General features: G+C 45.8%; 1 protein-coding gene across 1 annotated transcript in view; it reads left to right on the top strand.

The window, feature by feature from the left end:
- ZDHHC6 (zinc finger DHHC-type palmitoyltransferase 6) overlaps window positions 1-17,672 on the top strand; it is a 395,617-nt gene that overhangs the window by 313,050 nt on the left and 64,895 nt on the right. The window contains exon 8 of the mRNA XM_069611791.1: window positions 4,589-4,630. Coding sequence (XP_069467892.1) covers window positions 4,589-4,630 — 42 coding nt within the window. The remainder of the gene's footprint in view (window positions 1-4,588; window positions 4,631-17,672) is intronic.

The following is a 17,672-nucleotide window of genomic DNA, read 5'->3' as shown; positions in this document are numbered from 1 at the left end:
GAAACTCAGGCTTCATTAATAGACAAGCCGGTGGAACCCGATCTATTGTTTGGGAAAGCGGTCGAAGACGCACTTAAAAACGCCAAGGACGAATACGAGACACTGAAATCCCTTGGCCAACTAACCAACAAACCCCCTAACCAGAGGGGGAATAGTAATTTTCGTCGCCCACGCCGCCAAAATTCACAAAGAGGCAACTATGCCCAGGTACAGGGTACACAGTGGAACAACCAGCAGTCTACCCAAAGTTACGGCAGGGGTAACAAGAGAGGGCGTGGAAGAGGCAGAGGCAGCCCCAACAAGGGAGGTGGCACGCCTCCACCAAAGCAGTGACGCTCAGTTCAGGGTCCCTTCTCACGCAACCCCAGTAGGGGGACGCATTTCCAACTTCACCCAGGCTTGGGAAGGGATCACCTCAGACAGATGGGTGCTGTCAACAGTGTCCACAGGATATTGTATAGATTTACTGCAGCGTCCCCGGAACCATCCTCCACGACAAAGAGTACACTCCTTAGAACATCAGAAGATCCTTCTCGAGGAGATTGCCATTCTGCTAGAAAAGGACGCGATAGAACTCGTCCCAAGACACCAGGTAAACAAGGGTATCTATTCAACTTACTTCCTTGTGCCAAAGAAAGATTTGACAATGCGCCCAGTACTGGACTTACGGCCTGCCAACAAGTATGTCAAGCCCCAAAAATTCCGTATGACCACGCTACAAGAGGTAATCCCCCTCCTAAAAAAGGGGGATTACATGGCAACCTTGGATATGAAAGATGCTTATTTTCATATTTCCATGCTCCCGGCGCACAGAAAGTACTTGCGCTTCAAGGTGGACAGTCGCCACTACCAATTCAAGGTACTGCCCTTCGGGATAGCTTCAGCACCCAGGGTATTCACCAAGGTACTGGCGGTGGCAGCTGCACACCTACGCAGGGAGGCAATCCCAGTGTACCCTTATCTGGACGACTGGCTCATAACGGGGGAAACCCCAGGAATTTGCAGGACAAACATTCAAAGGACTATCGACCTCCTCCACGAATTAGGCTTCTCAATCAACGAGAAGAAGTCAAGCTTAGTGGCAAGCACCTCAAAACAGTTCCTAGGAGCAATCCTAGATACTCAGAAAGGGTTGACCTTCCCTTCGGAAGAGAGAATTCGGAATATACTACTGCAAATTCCACATTATCAGTCCGGTCAACAAATAACGGTACGCAAAGCAATGCGGTTACTGGGCATGATGGCGTCATGCATTTACCTGGTCCCCCACGCGCGACTGCGCATGCGTCCTATGCAGGAATGGTTGGCGAAACAGTGGTCTCAGGCAAGTGGTCAGTGGGACGATCTAGTGGTCGTTTCGCCAACACTTGTACAGAGCCTACACTGGTGGGCAAGAGAGAATCTCGCAAGGGGAAAACCCTTTTACGATCCCGAAGTACAGGCAGTGGTGACTACAGATGCATGCCTGACTGGGTGGGGAGCTCACCATCTCCACCACACAGCTCAGGGTCTCTGGTCTCACTCAGTAGCCAAGAACCACATCAACCTGCTAGAGCTTCTGGCAGTATTCAGAGCGCTTCGGGCGTTCGAGCCCCATCTAATAAACTTGTCGGTGCAGATCCGGACGGACAGCACGACAGCCATGTTCTATCTGAACAAGCAAGGAGGGACTCGTTCGCCAAATCTGTCCAAGCTTGCCCAGAAAATCTGGATATGGGCACTCAGACAGAACATCTTCCTGTCATCGCAACATGTTCCAAGGGAGCTCAATTCCCTAGCGGATGCTCTAAGCAGAGACTCCCTCCCAAAAGAACACGAATGGGTCCTTCACAGAGAGATCGTAGAAGATCTCTTCTCTCAGTGGGGTTTCCCCACTATAGACTTATTCGCCACAAGCGAAAACAAACAATGCCCAGGATTTGCATCCAGGTTCCCCCAGCCAGACTCCCAAGGGAACGCCCTGTGGATGAACTGGTCAGGGATGTTTGCGTACGCTTTTCCACCAACTCCCCTCATCAGGAAGGTAGTGTACAAGATGAACAAGGAATCGATGACGCTCATCCTAGTTGCTCCCATGTGGGCGAGACAACCATGGTTTCCACACCTACCCAGGATGGCGGTGTGCGAGCCCATCAAACTCCCAGCCTGGTACAACCTACTGTCCCAGCAACAAGGTCAAACAGTGCACCAGCAACCCAATTCAATGAACCTGGCAGCATGGCTCCTGAGGTCATAGAGTTTGGACATCTCAATTTACCACAGAGGTGTATGGACATCCTAAAAGAATCCAGGAAACCAAACACAAGGCACTGTTACTTTGACAAGTGGAAGAGATTTGTTATTTGGTGCCAGAATAAACAAATCAACCCGGTTGATTGCACTCCGTCCAACATTGTGACATACATGCTCCACCTGCTGGATGCAGGATTGGTTTTTAACTCTCTGAAAGTACACCTGGCTGCCCTCTCGGCTTACACCACATCCCATAACAAGGTGTCGTGGTGGAAAGTACCAGTAGTTAAAGCCTTCATGGAAGGAGTAAAGAGACTTCACCCTCCTATTTCTAACCCACCGCCAGGATGGGACCTTAATGTGGTGCTAGCTAAGCTCATGGGCTCCCCTTTCGAACCCATGCATAAAAGTAGTCTCAAACACCTGACTTATAAAACTGCCTTCTTAGTAGCCATTACCTCTATAAGAAGGGTCAGTGAAATTCAGGCTCTGTCAGTGCAGGATCCTTTCTTTACTATCCACAAAGACAAACTGGTTTTACGCACACACCCTAGGTTCTCACCTAAATTTATATCTAAATTCCATGTAAACCAGTCCATCGAGCTTCCGGCTTTCTTCCAGAACCCGCAAAGCTCGGCTGAGGTGAAACTACACACCCTAGATGTGCGTAGGGCGGTCCTCTACTATGTAAACAAAACCAGACCGCTAAGGAAAACAGATCAACTGTTTGTCTCCGTAGCTACAGGCAGAGAGGGAGATCGCGTCTCTAAAGGCGCTATCTCGAAGTGGATTATCAACTTGCCTTTTACGCCAAGAGCCCACTCTACTAGAGGCATTGGGGCCACTCTGGCTTTCATTGCAAATGTTCCCCTCGACACCATTTGCAAAGCAGCTACTTGGAGCTCTATTCACACTTTTACTCAGCATTACTGCATTGACACTCATTCCAAGACAGATACACAAGTGGGACAAGCGGTTCTGAGACACCTGTTTGCTCATGACTCTTCTCACATCCCACCTCCTTCTTCTGGTACTGCTCGCTAATCTATGCACAGCATGTGATCTAAGCAGATTCCACAAGCCTCAGAAGGGATACATTACTCACCGTAATCGTATTTCTGATGCTTGTATCTGCTTAGATTCACATGCGACCCACCCTTCCTCCCCTCCGAGAGAAGGCGCATGATTGCTGGTAGTCTTACCTTTCTGTCTATCTGCTTGGATTATCTGTACTCGCGCTACTCCTCATGCTTCCTCATGTCAGAAAAAATACAATCTGAGGATCCTAGACGCGTGAGGGATCTTGGGTACAGTGGACGTCACACTAGGGATAGTATTACTGGCACGACTGTGTCGACGCCCATTTTCGAGTTTCGAAAAACAAACTGTAATACTCCGCAGCTTCCACTAGATGTCGGCCTATGCACAGCATGTGATCTAAGCAGATACAAGCATGAGAAATACGATTACGGTGAGTAATGTATCCCATATAATCTCTCATACAGGTCTGACAGGATATAGTTAATTTAATGAAAGTATCACCTGATTACTTCTGGTTTGCAATTATTTGCCAAAAATTCTTGCCTAGTACTCCCACACAGAACTTAGGAGTGGATGAGATGATTACTGCTTCTCTCTCGCGCTCTCTCGCGCTCTCTCGCGCTCTCTCGCGCTCTCTCGCGCTCTCTCGCGCTTAGCCCCTTTGAACTGGCAGTGAGCAGAGAAAAGAGGATGAAGACAGCCCCGGGGCAAGAGAGGATTGCAGGGCGATGACTAGTGTAACCTGCATAGCTAGCTTTGATACAAGTGTCAATTTGATTGGCAAACCTACAGAATTGCATGGTAAATTGCTATGCGACACCGCTTATTGTATGCCTTGGTTTGGGAAATGTATACAATCTTCAAGATATGTCATTAAAACCGTGAGACCTATGCTACATTAGTGCCAGGAACATAACATGTAGGTCCCCTTGCTCGTTACGCATGCAACATTAGCCACTATCATCTGCCACTAGGGACCACTGAAACAAAAAAGTAGATGGACCAGTCGGGTGTGGCACAATGAAGAGGACACGGTTAATTCAACAATCCCAAACCGATGTCCTTCATTAACGCACTATACCTTGGGCCTGGGGTTTAGCCTTTTCCCCCAAATGTTCTCCAAATTGTGTAATTAACTGAAAAGGAGGGTGGGAGGCACTGGGAAATTGTGTTCTGATCCAGTATATAAAGTGGATTTAAAACGCAGGCTTCTTGTGTAAGACTTCACTTTCCATGCTTATGAATAATGTTCATGTACAAGTTTCGGATGCTTCTAATGTGGTATTTTGGTTAAACAAGTGCATTTTTTTTACAGATTGAACAACTGAAACAGAAAGCAGATAAGCGAGTGCGAAGTGTAAGTAGTGTTTAGGTGAATCACTTTATTTTTGTAAAGGCAAATGTACTTTGTCTTAAGGGAGTAACAAAAATCAGATGTACACACTAACATCCCAAATTCGTACAGCAAAAACCTTGTTATCCTGCACCCTTGCGAAATCAAGGATGCAGGGAAACAAAATATTCTGGGTAATAGAATGTGTTATGAACGGCAGGAAAATGGAGTGAAGGCTGGATTACCCAGCTTTGTGGACTTCTGCTCCATTTACTAGTGCACTAGCATCTGGAAAGCTTTTTTCTGATTTTTAAGCTTTCTGGTATTTTATGATCTGGAATGCTATTAATGGCTGTGACAGGTTTTGGTTAATGCAGCATGTTGGATAAGAGTTCCCGACAACCAACCTTTTGCCGTTTTAAAAGTTGGATGAGGTGTGCATGCAAGGTTTTTTTGACGCTCTATGCCTGTAGTATCTGATTTACATTGGTAACAGGAGAACGTTCCCTGTGTGTGTGTGTGTGTCTGTACATTACTTACAGTAAACTGTCTCTAATTCGAAGTTTGAGTGCAGATAAGAACCAGTGCAACCTCCGACTAGCTTTTGGATAAATGGATTTTTAACAACTTTCCAAATTTGTCGATTTTTGGTTTCCATCCGAAGTACAAGGAGTAGTTAATCCCAAAGTTTGGGGATAAAGTTAACAAATAGTCTCCCACGTCCTTCGGGTTCAATTGAGGAATGACATTTAGCATCTAGTGGAAGGAGGAGCAGTACAGAGAAGGCACTGGTAATATATGGCCAGATTCTTAGAAGTAATAGTGTTCTAAAAAGGGAGACGGACTCCTCCAAGCGTTTGTGACATGGTCCTATCCTGCCTTATTCTTAAGTCTATTTAGATTTATAATGCACCAACTTGGTATGTTTGGGTGCTTCCAAACAGAATCCTGCAAATATCTTTTCAATAATCTCTTCCCAGCAAAAGGATGTAGTTTCCCAGGTTCTTCCATAATCTGGAAAACTTTGTTGCTTAGTATCCTACACTATATATTCTTTTTTTGGGGGAGCGGGGGTGGTATATCTGAAATAACCTAGAAGTAGTGTGCTGTAAGGAAGAATTCCAGAACCAAGCAGTACAGGAGTATGTTGATGAAATTCTGCTTCTGGCCCTTGGTATGAAAATAAATTATTTTGCCCACTTGTTGTCATCCTGCCCTTTTAAGACTTTACCTAGAAAGAGTAATTGTAGATTCCAGCATACATTACCAATCTGATACTGCGGCCTACCTGAATATATCTGAAGACCTGTCCCTTAGAAAATCAAGGAGTCACTTGCCAGATTGACGGGCTACTGCACCTGTATGCCTTTGGTAGGGAGCCTCCAAGTCTGGGCTTGGTTTCCATCATTTTCAAGCCAATGGCTACATGTGACCCCCGACTAGCTCGCTGCAGTTTGATTTTCCAAGAATATCTGTTTTTCACCCTGTTTTTGGTCAAAGAACCCTCAAAGCTTTTTCTGCCAAACCAGAGGAATTGAGAACCGGGAGGCCACCGGGGAATCGTTTTATATCTGGAAAAACTCATCCCAGTGAAATTGACGACATATGGACTAGAAACGTGATAAACTGGAATTGTAACAATGCAAGAAAGAGAATTGCGAATAAACCTAGATGAGACCATTAAGTCTTGGATACAAATACCCTGGGAAGTGGGGAAAAAATCCCATGAAGCAATAAGTGCAGAGAATATCAAAGAATTCTAGGAGTTCAAAGTGAAGGCCAGTAGAGCCAGTAAAGGAGAAACTCTAAGTAATCTCAGAAGAAGGAGAACGTTAATCACCAAGAAACCCTATCCCAGCTTAAATAAGTCAGAGTAATCCAAAAGGTATAACGGCCTGGATCAAAGGATAAGACGGAGGGCAAAAGGGATTACATTGAACCTTGTCCAGAGAAACGAAAGTAATCACAAAAGTCTACCGAAGGAGTTACGAGAACTGGTACAGAGAGTGACGAGAGACTATTTAAAAATAGCCTACTAAAAGAACTTTGGAGAAAAGAAGAAACTACTTGAGAAGAGACAGTCAGGAGAAGATAGTCATTCTCCTGACTTCATTTAGTTGAGTAGAGTAGTGGTAGGGTCAGGTAGAACTCGTTTTTGGACATCAGACTATATTTGCTTAGAGATGTTCTGAGGACTGACTAATGCCTTAGTTATTTATATAGGCCGGGGAATACCCTCCGTAGGGAAAGATGGGCATTATAATTTAATAAGCAGTGGACGTGTCCACACCTCATCGTTCGTCTGTCCTGGCAATCTACATGGTAACTGCAGTGCCCTTTGTGATTATACTCCCCCCTCCTTCATTACACTTGCCTAGCTGTTGTTACTGGTATATGTAAACCTCTGATATTTCTGAATAACTTGTTAAACAGGCTATGCAGAGGAAGGATATGTGCACAGGGACTGACATCTTATATTCCCAGCAGCGTTTCGAAAAATCTGTTTCCATGCTTGCCTGCAGGGGAATGAAGGATTAAAATTAGTAAAGCCACATTTGTTTATTCACCAAATTCCTATACTATGATCACTCCTGTCGGTAAGAGTAAGCACTTTGCTGAGTTTCCTTAATATAGTAACTGTTCTGTTAATGTTAAAGGATATTTATGCCATGCTCCATCACCACCGCAGTGGTCCTCTGGCGCTCTGGTGGCTCTGAGGGGTAGGACGTGTTAGTGGAGCATAGCGGGACAAAGGTAGAGCGAGAGAAGATTATGATGTACTGTTGGCAGCTTCAATTCGGTTAGCACCGTTCGCTGAGCATGGGTGCGCTTTATGGATCCGTAGACTCCCATGTGCTGTGATAGTTTGAGGAGAAGTCTAGCTGCTGCATTTTGGATACGTTGCAGTTTCTTCAGCAGGTGTTCTGGCATTCTGAGGAAATGGCTGCTGGCATAGTCTATTCTGGACATAAGTGCGATGATGGTCAGTGTTTTATGAGTGAAGGCGAGCAATGGTAGGATTCTTTCTGTCGTGTGTAGGAGGAAGAAGCATTTCTTATTATTGCATTTACTTGTGGTTCTAGTGTAAGCACGTTCTCCATTAGGACTCCAAGGCTTTTCCTACTTCTCTGGGCCATGGGGATATCCTGGTTATTCGCCTGGATTTTGGAGATAATTATAATTTGTCTTGCCTGGGTTGAGTTTGAGGCTGTTTGTGTTCATCTATTCATAGAGATCTTTTAGACAGTCTTCCAGCGTTATGTTCTTTTCTTGTGTCTTTAATTTTATAGATTTGTGTGGTGTCAGCATATTTGGAGCTGGTAAGGCTGTGTCTTTTGATGAGCTTGATTAATGGAGTCGGATATTGGAGAGCAGTGGGTATAGGGACGATCCTTGTTGTACTCCACAGTTGGTGTCTTGTGGGGTAGATTTGCATGGTTTCATCCAGACTGGTTCCATTCTATCAGCTACAAATAAACAATCAATCAACAGTTAGGAATGATTTAATCCAGAGCAGGGCTAAATCGGTTATTCCTATTCCAGTCTCTTGATGAGGTCATGGCTGAGTGTGTCGACCGCTGCTGAGAGGTTGAGTTGTATCAGGGCAGAGTTTGTCAGTCTGCATTGTTTTTTAGGTCATCGCATATAGATAAAAGTGCCGTCCCTGTTCTCATGGGTCTAAATCTGATTTGAGCCTGGTCCAGCTGCTGGTATTTTTCAGTGTGTTCTGGTTTTAGTTTGTAGACGTAGGGTTCTAGCAGTTTTTCAGCGTAGGGAATGTTTATAGGTCTTTAGTTAGCAAGGTCTTCTACGTTTCTTGCCCTGTTTTTGAGGAGAGGTTTGATGTATGCAGATTTGAAGGATCATGACATTTCTCCCATTTCGTTACATTTGCATGTTACTCAACCTTGCTGATGAGTATGGGGATTTTGGAAACGGTTATTTGACATTGCGCTTTGGGTGGCAGCATTCCACCAAATGTGTGCTTATGGTGACGGGCACCATTTTACAGAAAGCACTGGGAAATATTTTGTCACCTGTCACCATGGGAAGTGCATTTCTCTTGGGGTGATTTTAGTGGGATTTTTAAGGTGTCCAGAGAAGAAAGCACCAGAGAGAAGGTAGACTGGGATGTCACGAAGAGAGCACACCACCACAAGGAGGGTCCAGTGTGGAAAAACCGCTGCGCAGCTGGAAGCACAATCATTGAATGGAAATTTCCGGTGTGGACCTGCCACAAGTAACTGGGAAACGCTGACCGGAAAGAAAGCACTGCGGCAGGCCAGAAACATCACGCAAGCCTTAAGATCACTGCGGACCGTAGAGACGGGTATGCAAGTGTGAAGGGGGCTTAAAGCAAAAGTGTTGAAGCTGGGAACCTGGAGGGAATCCAGAGTCACAGGTCTGGGACCCCAGTCCTGATTTGTTGTGAATGCATCCAAGTTAATCATCATAGTCTCAGTACCTGGCAGGCTAATAATCCAGGTGAACTGAACGTGTAAAGAAGAAAGTGTGACTCTGGGACCTGCACTCATAAAAGCATCTTTATTGTGCCTCATAATAGTACCTGGCAGGAGAGTATACCAGGTGGATTGTACATGCAATTGTGGGACCTGCACCCATTGAAGTATCTTCATAAATCTTAATAGTCACAGTACCTGACAGTGGAGGGAGTCTGGTTGACTGGGAGTCCAAGAGCAAGGCAGTGTTGGGGTGAACATTTGATGTCCCAATGCCTGCAAGAGATTTACGTTTCTCAAGTTGTACTAGGCCATGATACAGCTGGATTAGATGCAGTGCTGCCACTAAATGTGTTTTTGTATAGTTAAATGAATCGGATTAAGTGTCGCTTAGTGTATAGTTGTGGATACATTTTAGATTTGCAGTAGGTAGCAAAATAATTGGCAGTAGCATGGTTACAATGCTATGTGCAATATTCAACTTGCAGCGCTTGGAAGCATGTAACGGGGAGCTTCGCACACACGAGAGACGCTCGCTGAGGGGATGCAGTAATCTTGAGCAGTGTACATGGGGGGATTCGACAATGGTTTAAATTGCAAATACATTTTAGGACACTGGGAAAGATGTGATATGGGTAAATGGAGACATCGCAGAGTGTGATTTTTGCTTAGTTGGGGGCTGTGTTACCCGGAGAGTCTTATGGTTTTGCAGGAATGGCTTTTTGCCTGGCTTGGTGACCGAGGTCATCGAAGAGGGTAGGTAGCGAACTGCATTTGGGCAGCTGGTGATAGTATCACAAAGGGCTGAAGGCAAGAACGGAATGAAAGGCCATATGGTTGGGTTTTATGGCAAGATGGGGTTTGTAGCTACAAGAGGGAATCTTCCTGAGAGCACGTAGGTTTGTTTTTTGATAACCAGGGAAGTCCGGTTACATGTTGGGATGAATTGGGGGGTTAGTTAATAAAACACATTAGGGGTGCTGAAGGGCAAAGCTTGTCGGGTGTTTTATGGACTCAGGAAAATATGCAGGATATGTGCTGGGGGCAGTATGATTTGAGCTGGTAGTTGCAAATAAGGTGACGTATAGAAATGCAGGAAGAAATGAGTCACCAGCGCATCTGGGTTGACATACTAATTTTACTGCTAGTTCAAAAGAATGATTTTTTTTTGTTTCTCCGTTTTTGTTTTTGAAGTATTTATGAAAAGCCTTGCACATCACGTACTGGGTTAAAATTTCTCTGACAAATGGCTCACGTGAACTGTTGAATTGTTTTGAGTTAATAAACCAATTATATTTTTGGTTGGTATGACCGACTATGGAAAGAAACCACGTGTTGAAGGGTATTATGTTTTGTTCGTGTCCAATGGGGTTAGAGAATGTAAAGCGATTAGATTTCATTGTATTATGTTTAGCCAATGGGATTTTGTGGGCTGCTTTTGTAACAAAATGTGTGTAATTATGTAAATTGTTTTTTTGTGTATAAAAGGTGCACTGCAAGGAATTGTTAGTTTCCAGTTTGACGAGACGAAATCCTTCTGGCTGTTTGCATGCAATTAACTTTCTTTTCTGACTAAGTGCATTTATTCTCAGTGGTAGCTGTATTTTCCACTTTGGATTTTGCATTCACATTCCTACATGAGGAAGCATTACCCTTTACAGAGTTTTCGGAGCATTGTAATAGTAATATCTGGCCAAGTGAAGAACTAGGTTGGTGGTGAAACAGTCTGAAACCAGGGGAAGGGACTTGTACTCCTTTGGTGTTTTTGTGAGCATTCTTCGACAGCCAAGAGAAGGAAGTCATTCTCTTGGCACCCTAAGAAACCTGAGAAAGACCTGGGGAAAGTAACATTCCCCCAGCAGTTGTGAGCATTGTGAAGATAAGAGACTTTTTCTTTGTGTCTTGGTGGAGAGTCAGTCCAATGAACCTTTTGAGATTTAGTTTTGATGCACTGCCCTTGATGAAGAACATTTAATTTTCCCCATAACTGAAAGTAGGAGAATCGCCCAGGGGAAGAGACAAGAAGATCCTTTTTTGTCCTTAGTTGATTTGAGTGTGAGGGAAGGAAATGGGTTTCTGACACAACTGTGGACCATTACTTTTGAGAAGACCTGACAGAATCGTTATTTTATTTCAGGCAGGGAAATCTCTTAGAAATAGGGATAGTTAGGGGTTTCCTTTACTTTTGGCTTAAAACAAGTTTATAACCAGCAACATGCCATCTTTGTGTCAGTCTCCCACTTCTACGTCCTTAAAAAATGCATATCCTCCTCACCTGTCAGGTCTTTAATGTAACCGTATAGCATCAGGTTTTTCGTTATTTATGTGATGTTTGCAGGCTGTTTGCCTTGGCTTATGGAGTGGAAATCTTTGTACATTTCCATGCAGTTCCGACACTTGAATCATAAAGATTTCACTTTTTATCTTTCACAAATCTGTTAAATAATTGATCCAGTGCCAAATTTAGTACTGACTGGCTCGAAGAGGAGTAGAAGGTTCCAAGGTTGGGCACTAAATTCTGAAATCATTCACCTCTGGTTCCGTAGTTGAAGCCCACCCAGGTCAGCAGAGATTTAAATGTATTATCATGCTTAGGGATGGGCGATATGGACCAAAACACATATCTTGATATTTTTGGACTGAATGCTGATATAAAATATTTCTGATGCTTGTTAATCTGTTTAGAATCGCATGTTGTGCATATAGTCCGACATCGAGTGGTAAACAGAGTATTCAATCTTTCGAAGATTGAAAGGGGGACATCGACATGGACGTGACTATAACACTATCCCTAATGTGACGTGTAGTGTACCCAAATTCCCTCACGCGTCGAGGTCCCTCAGATTGTTTTTTTCCGCCCAACTAGTTGGTTGCCTTATGCCTAGCTCGCAAGAGTTTATATTGCTCAATATTGTTATTTTGTCCCATGACCTACCGTCGTCCTGTCTCCCGACTGCTTCATTTTTGACAACTGCTTTGTGGCCTTCCTGCCGCAGAAGACATTCACTACTGCTTGGCGACTGGTGTACTGATCGACATCTGTCGTCCGCGTGGCTGCAGCCTTCCAGCCAGGCCCTTAACAGTAGGGAGAGTTTCTTCTTTTTCCAGAATGCATTTGCTTTTACCTTCTCTTTCCCTATTTGGTCTGGTTGCCGTCTTCCTCTGCTATGGAGAGGACGCCCTTTAAATTTCGTCTGTCGTGTAACAGCAAATTCCCCTGGAAGGACGCCCATCGTTGTTGCAATTGGTGTTTACCTTGTGACCACAACGAGCATTCTTGGAAGTCCTGCAAGCTCTTTCGTCCCAAGAAGTTAAAGGACAGGCAGACAAAACGGTGGGTGGCCTATGCAATGCAGGCCAATGTTGGCACGTTGCTTTGGATGACAAGGACTCCAGTGGCAGCCATGGCTCCGACCTGGAAGCTGTAGACCTTTCGGCTGAACCCTCCGGTTCCCAGATGCCCGTCCCCGACAGACAGGCCACCGGCTCTGTTACGGGGAGTTTGCACCCCGGTGACAGGGGCACACACATGTACCACCTAAAGCCAAACACCCAGCCTATAAGGCCTCCGTGACGGACACATCAAAGAAGCGTAACGCCAACAGGCCCGATGGTGTCTTCCGAGCCTTGCGGTTCGGCGCTCTCCAGGAAGGTATGACATGCGACTGGGCTTTCTTCTCACAAGGGGCCCCCCCCCCAAAAAAAGTCGCAGACACTCTGTCCAACATGCGCCAGTACCCAAGGCTTCCATAGTCGTCAACCACGACGGCCAGCAAAGCTCATCGAAATCTAGTATTCAACCGCCGAAAATATGCAAGAGTCTTGCAACAATTATTTCGGCAGCAGGAGAAAAAAGGGGCAACCCCTCATCGAGAGGAGTGTTTAGAAGCCCACCAGCCTCTCTCAAAGGCTTTGTCAGGAAAATCTCCCCCATCTGATCAGCCTTTTCCACCTCCAGACCCCTCTGCCTCTTCCCTGTGGATCAGGCAGAGATTTGAGAATTATATGGACAAGATGGCCCAATTTATGGATTTCTCTGATACATACATTACTCCCAAGAGACCTAGAGAGGAAGACTCCTGCCCCATTCCACAAAAGCTGCAAAAGCTTCCCATTCCTACAAAGGTACACCAAGAGGAGGTCTTCGATTACTCAGAACAGGAGGATGCATACGAGGACCATCCTTTTGATCAGTACACAGCTGACCAGGACTGGGAGCAGGATCAGTCAGCAGATCAGGGGCCTTGGCTTTCACCCACACATACCCCTGACATTATTTATCTGCTAGAGGTCACTGGTTCGTTGTTGCGTCTGCCATTTTGCGTGGCGGTGCGGGGTCTCGCTTCGGGGTCTTCTCGGGTCTCCCCGTCCTCCGGTTCTGCTTCAGCGTTTTCCCAGCCGTGCCTCAGACCTTCAGGGACCTCACCTTTGAGTTTCCCAATCTGCTGATCTTTATTTTACCAGCTATTCGTATCCGTTTGTCGGATCATGCAGGAGCTCATGAGCATTGCGTCTCTATCGCATGGCTGCCAAGCAGCGCCCCTTTTTTGCCTTAAATATTTCCTTCTTGTTTGAGTGGATTTGTCGCTAGAGTTGTAGTTTCTTCACCTGATCATTTTTTCTTCCTCCATTCTAATTCAAGTTTCCTGTTTTTCCTTTTCATGGCGCAGTCTCGCAGGATTAACCATTTTGCTGTTGCTTTTTTGCGTGATGGTGTGAAAGGTTTTTCCTTCGAGATGCCGTTGATCGTTCCAGCAATCCATTTATGAAGTAGTTCTGTTATTAATTCTATGTCTGCCTTGTCCAGGAGTGTTGTCGATGGTTTGTTGATTTATAATTGTTCTGCTAGGTTGCTAGCTCAGGTGGCTCTCCAGTTTCTTTTCATGATAGTTGGCAGTTTGTCTTTTTTTTTGTTTGCTTGGGGAAGTGTGATCACAAATGGAATGATGAGGTGGTAGCTCCAGAGGATCTGTAGTGGTGGAGTTGTGGTGATGAGCTTTTTGTTGGTGAATATTGCATCTAGCGTATGTTTCGCAGTGTGGGTTGCTCTTTTTAGCTGATGTAGTTTCATTGTCTTCAGTTGTTTGGCTAGGGATTTCTGTGAGTTAGTGGATTCTTTGTCAAACCAGATGTTAAAGTCTCCAAGGATTACCAGGTGTTCCTGCTCGATGGCTAGGTTGGGAATGGCTTCAGAGTATACGTTGGTGAAGCTTGCATCGTATGTTGGTAGTCTGTATACCAGGATGAATTTGAGGTTTTGAAGTTTAGTGGTTCATCAGTTTTAATTTTCAGGTGTTCCTTGTATGCTAGCACCAGTCCTCCTCCTTTTTGTTTTTAATGTTTAATTGTGAGCATTTGAAGTTGTCAGGGATGCAGTTATGCAAGGTGGTTTTGTAGTTGTCGTCTAGCCATGTTTCGGTTATGAATAGGATGTCGATAACACCTTCACATAGGAAGTCGAAAATCTCTGTGGCATGTTTGGCCATTGATCTGGCGTTGATGAGGTTGAAGTGGATCTTTTTGATGCGGTTTGAATTGTTTTGTAGTCCTTGCTTGGTCTTGTGGTTGTTCTGTTGGGCGTCTTGCGTTAATTTATTTGTAACGCGCTGGGACAACGGCCAAAGGCATAGAAGCGCGAAGACAAGACGAACAACACAGTCCAACAAATAAAAAACATTTCAGTCAACAAAGCCAGACATTCCAGGGGGAGTGAATAAGCGGGAAGGCTGTGTTTATTCGAATAGAAGGGCCTTCAGCCTGCCCCTAAAACTTGAAATTGCCCCACACAGTGGGCCAATCTTTGTTTACGAGACAATTTGGTTGGTGCTCCACGTATTCTGTTTCTTTGTAGAAGCGATCTGTTAGGTTGATTATCGGGTTGATGATAAATTCATCTTCTGCTTCTTCATACTTTGTTTTGCTATGGTTGCGTGCTGTGCCCTTGTGTTTTTTGTGATGTACTGGGTCATCTCTTCCTGCGGGGATCCGGTCGGTTCTCGTCGTGCCTGGACATATTGGTGCTGTTCAGTTGTCTAGTCGGTGAGGTGGATGCGAGATGCAGTATCAGATATAGGGATTTTTCTCTTCTTGTGATATTTGTTTGGTTGGCTGCAGTGTTTTTTGGTGTGTTAAGTATTTGTAGCAGTTTCTGCTGGAGTCGAGCATGTATTCGGTTGGTTTGTTCTATTTTCTGTTTTTCTTTGGCAGCGACCTGTTCTTTGATGGGGTATCTTCAGCATCTTTGGTGGTGCGATGGCTCGGATTTACAGGGGCTGTAGCCCACCTGTAGGACTTGTGCGTTTTTTTTTTTTTTAAACCTTTATTTTTGTTTTTTTTAATGTAATACAACTTCACACCCACATTAGGGTGAACTTGAACTTTGTGCCAAACCCCATTCACCGCCCTCCCTTCTCCTCCCTTCCCCTCCCCCACCTTATAGTTCAGTATCTTCAATTGTACATATTGCGCTGCTCCAGGTCTCGTGCATCATGGAGATGGAGGCGGAGTCTTTACCGGAGCGTATCCTCTGCTTATTAAATGTCTGCTGGGGAGGAAGGGGCATACTCCGCTTCATTCATCAAAAATAGTTACTCCTACGTCCCGTCCCCTTTCCTCCATACTTGTAGGGGACATCTCTCCGTCCTGTGGGACGGGACCGGAGCACTTTGTACAAAGCATAAAAAAAAAAATTCAAAAATGTGTCCCTCTCTCCTGCGCTGGGCCCAGCACGCGGCCGTAACCCCGCCCACCTTGGCTCCACCCCACGCATCGCCCATCAGTCCTTTTCTTCGCTTGATCGGGGCCGGACGCCCTTGCATCCTCGGAAGATTTTCTTCCCTTTTTTCCTCTCTAGCTCTCGCTAGCGTTCGTTTACTAGTCTGTCTTTCAAATTAGACTTTCCAGATTGTTCGTGTCACCGTCGCTTTGCGAGGGCGGATCCCCATCCTCTTTGTTTAGAGTGTTTGGCTCCGGAACACCGTTGGGACTCCTGTTTTTACTGTGAATCCCTTTCGGTCCGGGCACTTCAACGTCAGTTGGAGCGGTGGAAGGAGGTGTTCCAACAAACTCCTCCTTCGCATTTTCAGGCGTTCATCGAGAAGAAGAAACGCCCGGTGAGTTCTTTACTTTTCAGAGCTCCCCAGCCGGGGGGTACCTTTCCGGGTTCCTCTCTGTCCGGGAGGGGCGTTGATCGCTCTGTCACCGGGGTTCGCCCTGAGGTGCCTGTTGGGCCTAATAATTCTACTGGAGTTTTCTCCGAGGGTCTCCATAAGGGGCCTGTGAACACCGGAGTACGCTCTGAGGCCCCTCCTGTGGGGACTGTTTGTAGACCCAGTTCTACTGAATTGTGGGGTACCGGAGCTCGCTCTGAGGCCTGTCGGCTTCCCTCAAAAACAAGACCGCGGTGCGCCCCGAGCGCCCCGAGGCCTTGGTTGGGCTGGTTGTTAACGAACGGATGTTCGATGCCCGTGCAGATAAGTGTTAAGACGGATTTCTGAACTCTGTCCTGGTGGCGCAGAAGTTCAGAAGGCCAACCTAATTACTTGGAACAGGGTCACCTCTGGACGAGCCAGACCAATCAAGGTAGCGATCGCGGCGGTCAAGACTAGGTCTCAAGAGGGGTGAGGGTGACTGAAAGCCTGCAATGAGCACACAAAGCAAGATCACTTACAAACTACTCCAAACAGTTGTTATATCAAAAATATATACACATTTATTACAAGGCCTTTAAAACAATGACCGTAGCGAGAAAATCACAATATAACGATAGTAAACCAACACATACTATACCAATACAATATATATACAAATACGACAGTCGCAAGCGTTATATGCACGAAATGTGTAGTCCACCTGCAAGGGAAGGAAAACAGGCAGTGCGATACAATGCTTTAGACTCAGTTCGCCTTCAGAGGCACCTAACTAGATGGAAGTCCGAGCCCTGCGAAGAGTGGAGCCTTGTGCTCAAAGTACCTGCATGCGCTGGTGCCAACGGGCAAAAGGAGAGTCTCTTCTAAGGAAATCGGGCAGTTCAGTTCAGTGCACAAATGAAGGAGAACAAGTTCCGCGACTCAAGCGCAGCCTCCACAGTGGGCAGAAGCAGAGCGCGAGTACGGCAAACGGGTGCTGTTTTACACAGCGGGGAAAAGCAATGGGCTCCTGCAGGAGGGCGACCAGATCCTAGCTAAACTACTCACCGGTCCCCGATGCAAGCAGACCCAGGCTTCTCCGCGTCAGTTTCAGCAGCTGGCAGGTTCAGAAGAGCAGGGAACGCCTCGTCGTCGTGTTGAGTAAAAAGACGTCCCAATCGAAGAAACCTGCAGTTTTGTCACCACAGCAGGGCAACGGAGCGGCCGTGTGTATCTGAGCAAAATGTACACTACTCACTTCAGACTTGGGAACGCCAAGTGTACTAAGCGTGTGAGAGTGACAAGGACTCGAAATACAACACAACCTGGCGGCGGTTACAGAGCAAGACTCCCTTGTAAGCTGGTCAGTCAACTGGATGGCCCAGAGACGCTTCCGAAGGCTTACTGGCAGGAAATGATGAAGATGCTGAGAATAGCTGTTCCCGCTATTACAAAGGTCGAAGTACCAGTACAGGCCTT

This window comes from Ambystoma mexicanum, chromosome 8 (assembly GCF_040938575.1).
Source record: "Ambystoma mexicanum isolate Mex_15411 chromosome 8, UKY_AmexF1_1, whole genome shotgun sequence".
Lineage (NCBI taxonomy): Eukaryota > Metazoa > Chordata > Amphibia > Caudata > Ambystomatidae > Ambystoma > Ambystoma mexicanum.
Note: the sequence above shows the minus strand (reverse complement) of the source record. Positions and strands in the feature narration are given on the sequence as shown.